The sequence below is a fragment of the Dermacentor andersoni genome, chromosome 9 (assembly GCF_023375885.2).
Source record: "Dermacentor andersoni chromosome 9, qqDerAnde1_hic_scaffold, whole genome shotgun sequence".
Classification (NCBI taxonomy): Eukaryota; Metazoa; Arthropoda; class Arachnida; order Ixodida; family Ixodidae; genus Dermacentor; species Dermacentor andersoni.
In genome coordinates, this window is record NC_092822.1 from 41,690,781 (window position 1) to 41,703,348 (window position 12,568).

Sequence of the window (12,568 nt, forward strand, 5' to 3'; positions counted from 1 at the left end):
GTAGTAGTAGTAGTAGTAGTAGTAGTAGTAGTAGTAGTAGTAGTAGTAGTAGTAGTAGTTAGTTGCAGTTTTCAAGCTTCAGAACAGATGGTTGCCACGGCTACCACATCGCTTCAGCTAAGCATCATTGTGCGCAGCAGTCGCGAACTGTTTGTATGAGAAACTGTGAGATTAAGCTATCGAAAGAACTTCGGGAACGTCATTTCACTGGATCTCCGGATTAATTTCAGCCACATCGGACTCATTACCGTGTTACCGAAAGCAGAGTACACGTTCGTTCTTTTTGTTTATTTGTTTGTTTGTTTGTGTGTTTGTTTTTGCCATTCCTGCCGTCAGAATGCGGACGCCGGGGCAGGGACTCGAACCCGGGATCTTCTGCCCAACAGCAGATACCCACAGCCCCTGCACCTCGCTGGGCCAACGCGGTGTGCAGATGAAGAACCTCTTGTTCGAATTCAAGAGAAAGAAACAGAGAGAAAGATGAGATGGGAAAGATTCGGAGGTTAGCCGTAAGAGAAGCACATTTTTGTAACCCCGCACTGGAGAGGCGGGTCAGCCGAGACGGGAAAATGACAAAGAAATGCGCACGCAGGTGAAGAGAGTCAGCGAGAAAAATTTCCAGATAAATCACCAATGAATATTTCCCGATGTAAGCGAACAGGTGAACGATTCTAGAAAGCTAGTCGCCTTATTCAACGAATGGTGCGCTTGACAGCCCGTATTGGTTACAGTGAGTGACTGCGCAGTTACGGTGCGGTCAGCAGACTTTCCTCTCTTCGGTCAACCAACGTCTCTCCCTATCAGTTAATTCGATTTCATGGCAAACTACATCGCAGTTGTGATGTCGTGGGGTGGAGCTCCTTGGAAGTAATTTTCGCATCCTGGCGTTTTTGGCAAATTTAAAAGCAGTTTTGTGCCGAATGTTTCTATACGAACCGGAACTTAGATTAAAGGGCACTCGCCGGAAAAGACGTTCTTTAATAAAATGTTTCGCGCAATATCTCTGTGAGTAGGACTGGAGAAATATGCCTTCAAGAGTCACGCGAGATGCTTGCGCCGCTTTAGTGCTGGCCGTGTTGTATAAGGAGTTGCGCCGTAAGGTCGAGCTTCACGCTTGCATTGACATTACTGTCCTGCAATACGTTCTCTAGTATCTCAGATTGACTCGCATCGCGAGGAAAGTGGGAACAAAAAATTGTGGAGATCACGCACAATGTGAGCGAACCTTTCTTGTTTTCTATTGAAACAAAACGCGGGTTATGGAGAACGAACTGGTCTCTCTATTTACAGATCGCAGTTTTGTAACGCGACAGCCACCTCAGTATACGATCATAAGCGCACCGCCAGCTCTCTCAGCCAACACGGCGGGTTTTGTCGTTTCCTTCTTTTTCTTTCCTTCTTTCTTTTTTTTTTTTGTCCTTTTCGCAGCCAAGCGCAATCCGAGTCTCTAGATACCTTCGAACCCATCACGCACGGGCCACGCGTCCTCCGTCGATAATGGGACAGCACGACGACGACGTCAATGCGCGTCGAGCGTCTGAATAAATGCTATCGCAATACAGAGCAAAGAGGAGATGACGTAATACCAGCGTAACTTAAAATCTTTAGAGACGCCGGACTCTTACACGAGGTATCACTTCTTCTTTCTTTTTTTTTTTCGAGAAATCGTGTTAACGGGCGAAGACCCCTTGTAAGTGATGTATACCTGGGCTACGCACCAAATGGTCTTCTTTTCTGCGACAAAAGGGTTCTTCTAATCGTAACCCCCAGTTTTTTTATTCGTTTTTTTATCACCGTTAGCGGACTCAATTCATCGCTCAATCCATGCGCACCCGTGGGTGGAGTACGTGTCGCGCTTTCATTTTGCGACAGCACTGGGGCATTCTTCCGCCACTTTGCCATCGACACCCACCCAGTCAATATTGAGTGGCGGTGCTTTTGACCTGCGACGTTTGATCGATCGCATCAAAAAAAAAAAAAAACGCCGAAATGAGATCCTCACCTTCTGCTACGCGATCAGCAGTTACTCAGCAGTCATTCAATTAATTAAGGTGTGGTTTTAAGTGCCAAAACCACTTTCTGATTATGAGGCACGCCGAAGTAGGGGACTCCGGAAATTCGGACCACCTGGGGTTCTTTAACGTGCACCTAAATCTAACTACACAAGTGTTTTCGCATTTCACCATCATCTAAATGCGGCCGCCGTGGCAGGGATTCAATCCTGCGACTCAGCAGTCATTCCTTTTGCGGTCGCTATCTCGCTTGCTCGCTGTTTTATCAAGCATGTTGTCATTTCTTTCAGTCTTAGAGAGCAGTTCTTTTCGTGCCACATTTCAGCTAAACGAAACTACAGCTCAATAGGCTCTTTTTTGCCATCGACACCCACCCAGTCAATATTGAGTGGCGGTGATTTTGACCTGCGACATTTGATCGATCGCATCAACAGAAACGCCGAAATGAGATTCTCACCCTATGCTATCCGATCATCAGTTACTCAGCAGTCATTCAACTAATAATTATGTCGTTTTAAGTGCCAAAACCACTTTCTGATTATGAGGCACGCGGAAGTGGGGAACTCCGGAAATTTGGACCACCTGGGGTTCTTTAACGTGCACCCAAATCTAACTACACAAGTGTTTTCGCATTTCACCATCATAGAAATGCGGCCGCCGTGGCGGGGATTAGATCCCGCGACTCAGCAGTCATTCCTTTCGCGGTCGCTATCTCGCTTGCTCGCTGTTTTACCAAGCATGCTGTCATTTCTTTCAGTCTTAGAGAGCAATTCTTTTCGTACTACATTTCAGCTAACGAAACTACAACTCAATAGGCTCTTTTTTTGTTAAATTGGGGGAGACGTCGCTTTACCAACCTTGGTAGCTCAGTGGCATGGCATTATACGCTGAACGCGAGGTTACACGTTCGATTTGTGACTGGAGCAGCCAAATCTCAAACAGACAGGAGTGCAAATACACTCGTGCTGCTGCATTTACATGCGCTATAAGGAGTTCCAAGTGGTGAAATAACATATTTCGAGTTCCCCACCACGGCGTGCCTCATAATTAGTATATATTTCCGTAGAATCTGAGAAGTACTAATTTTTTTAGAGATTTAAGGGATCTGATAAAATTAAGAAAAAGATCGGCATATAACCGAGTCAGCCGGCCAAGGACCGCGGTAGTTGCAGATAGCTAAGGGAGGCCCATGGTCCTGCAGTTGACACAAAACTAGGCTGGCTATAATGATGGGGACGACACAACTGAAACATATCATGAAGACATGCATAATAGATTTTAATGAATAGATCTCATACCTATCGCGTCCGTCTCGCCCCCTTTTCTCCCTCTCAAAAAGCAGTACTGTGTCCATCGCACAAGCGACACAGCGTCATCGCTAAGAGTTGACCGTACTCTGCAAGAATTTTTCTGCCGGTATCGCCGTTTTATTAAAGAGAAGGAGAACTAAGCCGCCTTTCCTGAGCACACACTCACGGAAGCATAATTTCACGACAAGAAATGAATAAAATGATAACTATCAGTTCAGTTTATTCCTTGATTTACCTCGCGCAAACGCTCACTTGGAACGCTTTCTTTCACTCTACTCGATCAGGAGGGACGAAAATAAAATACGGCCGAGTGTTACGCAACCTTCATAGCTCGCTTTCTTCTCCCGTAAATGGCCCAAGCTAGAGTTCAATGCGAAGTGTGCGGAAAGCACTTTGCGACGGAAGCAAAATCTCGCGCGCGTGTTGGGATATCGAAAGCGACGTTCGACCTTTTCATCCGGGAACATCGGTCGGATGCTTTAGGGCAATGTTAGGGAAAGTAAAAAAATAAAAGCTAGAGCACTCAGCAATGCGCGTAAACGCGCTGTCAGTGTTTACGTCTTCCGCTCACCGCTCGCCATTCTTTCACCGCCCTGCAAGCAGTGTTTGTAGAAACGTTTCCTATATTACTTGCACACATATTTCATTTGCATTGTGTACCCTGTTTTTTTCTTTCGTTCCGCCTTATCTACGTTCTCGCGTCAACACCATGCCGCCTTTTCACAACATCGTCAAAAGCTTCGCATAGATGGCGAAGTGTCGATAAGAATCAGCGAACGCGCACATGTACGCAGACTCACTCACACACGCACGCACGCATACAAACTCTTGCATGGTTCTCAGCCAGAGTGTGCGAGGACGCTCTCATCCGTCGAACCAAATGCGTTCCGGCGGTACTCGCTCGAATGGAAAGAAACTGCGCTTCTTCCTTTCATTCTTGCTTTATCGTTGTTTCATGGTTCGGAACTTTCTCCTTGCGCCTTTCGTCGACCCATCATTTTCCGCGTATACGCTTGCTCCGATAAACAGCAGAACCCTTTGGCACACGGAGACTTCGACGAAGCACTTTAGATTCCTTATCGGACGTGGAATATATCGCTTCCGCGTCACCGTTCCCCGGTTATCGTGTTTACCCGTTGCTTAGTTCTATTTTGTTTAACAGCTCACACTATCTTTTTTCTTTCGTTTGACGCGTTGTCGCCCCTTGCGCGTCCGGGTTTTCGCCATCACCTTCGATAAGTGGTGTTCCTGAACTAACCAAGTGTTCGCTAAACAAATATAACTCCGTTAGGATTTTCGGCTCATCATAATTTTGTTGTCCCAACTTTCGCTATCTCCAGTCAACTTTCTCGCTTGTCTACTGCGGCAGATAGCTGCGAAGGCCGCCTACACCCAATCAAAGCTGCCCGGCCATCGGATCTTCATAACACGGAATTCGGCATCAACTCATAGCACAGCTTTCAAGAACTCTCACTCATTTACACAATCAATCAATCAATCAATCAATCAATCAATCAATCAATCAATCAATCAATCAATCAATCAATCAATCAATCAATCAATCAATCAATCAATCAATTAATCAATCAATCAATCAATCATCAGTGAAACAAACAATCACACGATTAATCAACGAAGCAAGGAATAAAAAAAAACACGCACACAGCGGCCTCCACAGCACAAGTGGCAGAGCAGATATGTGTGTCATAGGCAGGTGGTGCGTTGGGCTCCTACACCACGGTCGAAGCTATCAATTTCACTTTCATTTCCACGTGAAAAATCTCGCCTTCCGCGTAAATACGTTCCATACTTCAAGAGATTAGACCACAAGTCATCCGACGACGCTCCGGACGCTCATGCTCAGTCTGCACATTGCGTCTGATGACACAAGCTGGCTCGAGGGAATGATACGAAAAACTGAAACCTAACGCACGTGGTCAGACGCCCCAAAGAGCGCCTTTGGCGCGTGGTAAGGATGCGTGCGATCGCGGCCTAATGATTAGAGTATCGGACTGCTGTGCTGTGCTTGAATATATATATACCTCCTGTGCCCGTTTCTTGACTGCAATATAAGGCGACGTCAGCCACTCTGAGGGTGTATACAACAGATAATTCGAGGTGTGTTGAGCGAACGCGTCACAGTGGGCCTGAAATAACAAATTTGCAAGAAATACTAGGCGTAGAAAAATCGCTTTAATAAATACGAGGGTGCAAGATAACCCGTGACACCCGCAAAGCGGTCAAGACATGACTTTACCTCATTCCAGTTAAGCTATCGCATACTTAGAGATTTACCGCTATTAAGTACTGGGCTAGCTTTTTTTTTAATAACACGAATAGCTTGTTGTTTTCTTATTTTTGTTTTTCAGTACATGATTTTCCTCCTCCTCCGTCCAGATTTTCCGCTTGACTTGCATATCTAAGCGCTTCTGATGTAATGTACGCGTGGTATAACACGTTTCAGAACTGCAGTCGGTGAGACGCTACGGCAGCGAAATTGCCGGCGAAAGCCTCCAAGCTAGCGGCATCATCATCATCATCATCATCATATCATCATCATCATCATCATCATCATCAGCCTGGTTACGCCCACTGCAGGGCAAAGGCCTCTCCTATACTTCTCCAACAACCCCGGTCATGTACTAATTGCGGCCATGCTGTCCCTGTAAACTTCTTAATCTCATCCGCCCACCTAACTTTCTGCCGCCCCCTGCTACGCTTCCCTTCCCTTGGGATCCAGTCCGTAACCCTTAATGACCATCGGTTATCATCCCTCCTCATTACATGTCCTGCCCATGCCCATTTCTTTTTCTTGATGAGCTGCAGCGGTGGCGTAGAGGTAGAACACCCGCCTCGCATGCAAGAGGTCCGTGGCTCGAATCCCGGTGCCGGCAATTTTCCACCGGAATAAAAAAAAGAAAAATCCGCGTGTTGATAAAATTACATAAACAGGCCTGGAGTGTGGCCTGATCCCGGTGACCAGAACCGGTAACGCACTCCCTCACCAGAGCAGGATTGGCCACCCTGGTGCAGTACTTGGCCACAACCTCCTATATGAACACAAGCTAGCGTGTCCTGCACCAAACACCTCAACGAGCCAACCATTAGATATTACACGTTAAGGTTTTGTGCTACACAGTATAGTCTTCACAAGTCCTTCATTCAAAGGCACTGGTGGAGAACGGATTACTAGCAGCGTAGAAAAAAAAAGGAAATGCAGCGATCGGCACGTCTCCTACGTCTGTCGTTGCACGCATTTTCGATAGGCGGTGCTTTCTTTCTCCTACTTTCTCTTTAGTTCCTAAAGCTTCCCCTTGGCTTGCTGCGTGATCAATCTTGACCCAACAGCCAGCCTCTCTATCGAAGAGCTGCTGCGCTGCTGACGCCATGGTGATGGATACGTGCTCGAACATGGTCTTCTATATTCGGGGTTTCGTCATCATTCCTGCGTTGGCTCTGTTGACACTTGCTCCCTTAGTTATGCTGCATGAATACTTTCCAAGGCACCCTGTTTGCCATTTCTTGTAAGTTTATTTTCAACGTTTCGTTTTCTTTCACGGTTCGTTTGTGTCCGCTTTTCGGTAGCTTTATTGCATGTTGCCTCAACGCGTGCTCTGTTCGTCACTCTGTCATTATGATTTCCGATTGGGAAATGCCGAGCAGTTCCGAGCAGTGCCGAAATGCCGAAATGCTGAGCAGTGGCAGCGACAATTAGTGTCATACAGGGCAACATGAACGGGCGAGCTAGGGATCGGGGCGAGACAATAAATCAAGGGGCCGGGTGTGCAGGAGGGAGGATTTCATGCGTGCATGCGTAAAAGCACTGCTTCCACGAACGGACACTCCGAATAATTAGATTGCGACAAGGCTTTTTAAACGGTTGCTCAAGTGCACGTGCTATCACGTGAGCCACATGTGTAAGAGGGGGACATATATACGAAGCACATACACGCCATACGAGGCTCCATAATTAGTGTTGTGTCTGATTAAGGCGATACGACGGTCAAGCCCAGACCTCGAAAGAAGCCACCTGCCTTGTGCCGGTGCTTGTCACGGAAGGTATTTTAATTATCATGGACATTCCCACGCATTGTGATGCATTCACAGGGATACCTCACTCTGTACGCATACTTTGCATATATGGAATGCTGTTGGCGCGCATTCGGGGTCGATGCATTGCTAGGCTTGCCCTTTGATAAAGCAACGATACAATCCATCACATTCTGTCTTGCTTCATCCGTAATTATAACTCGCACAAGTGGGGGTAGCATTTTCACTGTGCAGGGTTTGCGGGATCAGTTGCCTCAATTCAGAGGTCCCGATGCAAAACAACGCACGTTGACATTAAGCGATCCTCCGAGACACGGGAAGAAGGCGCTGTGCAGAATCGCAGCACCACCAGCTGTTGTGATTACGCGCACCGTTCACAGGGACAGGTGTCGCGAAAACCGCGACGCGTAGTCGTGGTTCACTCGGCCGCACTCCAGGCTTGTTCCACCGCTTTGAGGTTACTCCTCGCCGGCGTTGTAAATCGCGCATATTGAGTATATATAGGTGTAGGACACAGCCCGCAAACTAGTTTACAGTCAAGGAAGAAGAAGTATATCGCAGCCCATTTTGAGCATCGTTTATTCGCGTCTAAATATTTTAATACTGAGTCTCACAACACCGCGAATGATTGTTGAGCGCACGCTAAAGGATATGTGTGAACGGTGCGGTGCGGTATACCAGTGCCATTCACGTGTACGGGTAAGCGAGCGTGTGACGCTTAGCGACAGCTGACGCGTCACGAGGGTGGACCTCATGCCTTTTTCCACTTTGAACGCGTCTAAATTGACGGGGGTTGGCTAAAGGACCAAGGTAACACGCGAGCCTTGGAGAGTCTACGGTGTCCCTTTTTTATCTTCGTTATTGTACTTACAAACATGTGACTCTGGAGTTCCTCAACCTTGTTTTGGACGGCTTCACGTCTTTCTGGAAGCAACGTATTTCTCGACAAATGCCGGCCCAATAACGGTCATCGGTACATCCACGGTGCTCCTGGCAACGCAAGAAAATGGCGAATTCTATTACAAAATATAATATGTGAATAATAATACTATTTAGTGCGATGCTTTATATAGATACGCAATGCTTTTCCACGCTGTTGTCACAGCAGCTAAGCAGTGTTACTAATTTCTTTACTGTCTGGATTTCCCGGCAGTTAATGCAAGGGTGTTGTTGCTGCAGACGGGTCATCCGTACACTCTGCGCACTGCCAGCATTTGGCCGTTTCAACGCGTCTCTCTTGGAACTGGCTCTGACCCGGCATTGCACAATGACTGATATTTGATGCCATCCTTATCTATCTCATCTCCCCAATCTTTCTTTTTTTTTTTAATCTACCATCTCACAGACCCCCAGAACGCGCGGGCTGTCGTGGTGAACGAGACGAGCGTGCGCATCTGCTGGCAGCGACCCCTGTACGGCAACGTGTCCGGCTACGTGGTCAAGTACCGCGCGGCGTCGGAGAACGTCACCTCGTACGTCAACGTGACCACGGGCGCCGGCGCCGACAAGTGCGTTCCGGTGCTGAAACTGCGGCCCTGGACCGACTACGAGTACCGGGTGTACGCCTGGAACGGCCGCGAAGAGGGCATCGGCAGTCCTGTGGACAGATTCGCGACGCGCATCGACTGTGAGCATATACTGCAGAGCTAAGCAGTTTGCAGATGACACGCCTCATCGTACGCTATGCGTGGGTATAGCGCAATTTAACGTCGACGAAGAAGATAGCCGGACGAAATAGTCGAGGCATGCGCTGTACTCACAACCAAAGTTTGTTTATTAATCGGGAACGTTTATGTATGTGGCTGCTCAGGCATAACATTCACCGCTGCTCAGGCACAATGGTGAATGCGCGGTGCTTTGTCCGCATTGCAGTCATTCTTCACAAGCTTTCTTCCGGGAAGACATGCACTGAACGAATAAAATAATGAAAATTTCCCTGTGCGCCCCCTCCTTCTCACGTTTTATTGTGCTACATCCTTCATCTAAAACAAGGAGCCGTAAGACAGTCACATGCTATCCCTGCAGGTGGTGGAAACAATAAAATGGAGACGGAATGTGAAACCACTGACGTGCTCAAACGTGGGTTGACAAATGATGAAAAACCCAACATAATAGAAAGCAATATGGAGCTTTCCTCTGCAGCGTCTGTGTTAGGTAGTGGGGCACGGAATGCACAACCCAATCAATTTCTTATTTTTATTCGTACCTTACTTTGGCTCTTACAATGTCTTTGCGATCTCTCCTATCACGAAAGTCCCACGAAAGTGTTCGGAAATGATCTCTCACTCCTTTATTGAGGTTCTGTGGTACGAAAGCTTCCATTCACTATAAATTTTCGTGAGAGTTTCAGCGCGCAGAAAGCTTTCTTTTTCTCAAGAGCACTTTGGCGTTGTATAAAGTTCTCATAACCCTCTCTCTCTCTCTCTCTCTCTCTCTCTCTTAAACCTCAGACTGCTTGATGAACGTCTGCAAGCACGGCTCGTGCGAGGCCACGGACGCGCGCCCCGGTTACCGGTGCGTGTGCGACCCGGGCTTCTACGGCGAGGCGTGCGAGCACTTCGACCCGTGCTCCGAGAACCCGTGCAAGACGTTCGGCACCTGCGTCAACACGGGCCACGGCGAGTACCGCTGCGACTGCTTCACGGGTTTCTCGGGCCGCAACTGCTCCGACTTCAACCCGTGCCTGCTCAAGCCGTCCGCCTGCCTGCACGGGGGCGTGTGCCAGTCCAACGCGTCGCACATGTTCACGTGCCTCTGCGTGGACGGCTACTACGGCAAGACGTGCCACCAGTACGACCCGTGCTTCTCGTCCCCCTGCCTGCACGGCGCCCGCTGCCTGAACGAGTCGGACGTCAAGTTCAGCTGCCAGTGCGTGCAGGGATACGCGGGTGAGTCCAGATCGCTGCAGCTGTGATTTGGAGCTACCAAGCGCTCCGAATTTAGCGCGGCTATCCCGACTTGTGAGGTAAATGACCCATCTCTCGTATTGACCCCGTCAGGACGGCCAGATATGCCCCGATTTCTGGTATTTCTCTCTTCCACTGGATAACAGTAAATAGACAAAATTTCCTTTTTATAAGGCCTGACAACTCGTTGGCCTGTTAGTTTTTGTGTGTAGTCTGTTGCATTGCCATAAACACAAAGCCGGGTTCTATTCTTGCTCTAGTTCTGTTGTAGGCTATAACCATTCGCAGTACGTTTCTCTATCGGTTCCCATCTTAGTCAAGCAGCTGTACTGCATCGTTCTTATAGTAAACACTGGCGGATCCTGGCACCGACAGGGTCGGTAACTGCCAGCCACGCCCTCATCTTCTTCCACACTTTTCTCACCCTTCTGTACTGAGTTCATCCATTCGAGAGTTGGCCACCCGTTGTGGTCTCCTGACTTTAGAAGAGAAAAAGAGACAAAAACGCCGCTGTTCGTTATCCTTGAGCAATAAGCTTGAATATTACCACGCTTGATGCTATGCCGTACACTGCACACCAATTAAGGATAGTTTCAGAATACAAAGTGCACTGCCACTAGTATATACAACACTATGGGACAATAGTCATGCTATGTGACATGCGCAAATGCGCAAGTAAGTGTACAAACGTGTAAGCTAACAACGTGTTGGTTCACTGCTAATTAGGCGCAAGCTTAAACGACAAGGTTGAACGTGCAGAGCCTGCCACCTACATCGGACAAGGAATTTCTCCATCACTCCGTTAACTGAGCGAGCAAACCTATACCAGTCCCAGCTAGGCCTTGTCCTTAAAGGGCCTATTTCAGTGTTTGTAGTAGCGCCAGCACACGTTTCGAGAGGCAGCACGTAACTGCAGCGACCCTAAGTGCACTTACTGAATGCCGCACATCCCATCGATTTTCTCCCCGAGAGGGTAGGCCTTTTAACGAGAAGTCCGGATGACGCATTATCATGTTGTGTAGTTCTCGCAGGCCATTTCCACGTATATTGGGGCGTGTATATTACCAACCGGCCGCCCCGAACGGCCGGGGGTGGTTGCAACACTAATGCAGTCTGATGCGCTTGTGTTTCGCAGCCTCGGAATGAGAATATCATATATAACTTGAATGTTTCATGCTGTACACAGGTAGAGGGAACCTACTTCTTGTACCACTTATTTTTGCATTTTTTTTTTTGCAGCGTTCAAGCTGTAGAGAGCATCTGAAGTTTCATTTGCTCGCACACGCTTTACTGCGTCGTTTCTTCAACCGTCCAGCATTTAGTTTGTGCAGGCACGGTTTCCAAGGGATCTGTACAAGCAGCCGAGTTGAGGCAGTCTGATAATTTCTTGCAGATTAGCAAAATTTGCAATGTTGAGGCCTGCAACCTACGTCTGAGAAAAATTTGCCCTATGTTGTCCTTGGTGTAAGTGTTTGTTGGCTTCTTATGATATGACTAGTAAAAATCGGGCCTCTCAATTAACCCCCTTTCTTCTCGTTCCTTTGTTGTAAGTAACTTCTATGCTACATACTGAACAGAGGAAAAGATTGATATTCAAGTATTGTCCGCAATGGCAGGCTACTAGGGAATTTTACGTTCAGCAATTCACGCATTCTCGTAAACTCTAAAAACAGTTGCACCCTTTGGGGTGTATATTTGTCACACAACCATAATCGTCATCTGTCTTGCCCGCATTTTCTTTCTTTAATGCTGCGAGCCCGGTACTTCCAAGTCACGAACGGCATGCGCGTTATCAGCATGACAAAGCATTCTTGACAGGAAAGTAATGAGCGCAGCGTTTTCAAGAAAGGAAATGCGGGCAAGACAGATGACGATTATTGTTGTGTGGCAAATATACACCCCAAAGGGTGTATATCTGTATATATGTATATAAAGTTTACCCCAAAGGGCGCAAACTTTTTATGGAGTGTATGCGACATTCATATTGACAGAGTAAAACTTATCCAAATTGTTCCAACACAGACATTCTTTTTGTTTTTAGCGCTTCCGGGACCACACTTCGCGTATCATTAAGATGCTCACTTTGTCGATACCTTACGAAACGAGAAACTAACATTCAATGTTTGTGAAGTTAACAACCTCCACAATTATGAAGGCAGCGCTTGAAATTTATGAAAGACGCAGGAGTCTACACGTTATACTAAGGTGACCTTCCTGCATTAAGGTTCACGAAAACCTGAAACGAATGCGACTAAAGCTGACGTTTTTTATTATTTTCTCATCTGAAGGA

General features: G+C 47.4%; 1 protein-coding gene across 2 annotated transcripts in view; it reads left to right on the top strand.

The window, feature by feature from the left end:
- The window catches only part of LOC126527645 (uncharacterized), a 202,351-nt gene that overhangs the window by 20,286 nt on the left and 169,497 nt on the right, over nt 1–12,568 (top strand). For both annotated transcript variants that reach the window (XM_050175455.3, XM_055068915.2), the window contains exons 2-3: nt 8,718–8,999; nt 9,823–10,260. In XM_050175455.3, coding sequence (XP_050031412.2) covers nt 8,718–8,999; nt 9,823–10,260 — 720 coding nt within the window. The remainder of the gene's footprint in view (nt 1–8,717; nt 9,000–9,822; nt 10,261–12,568) is intronic.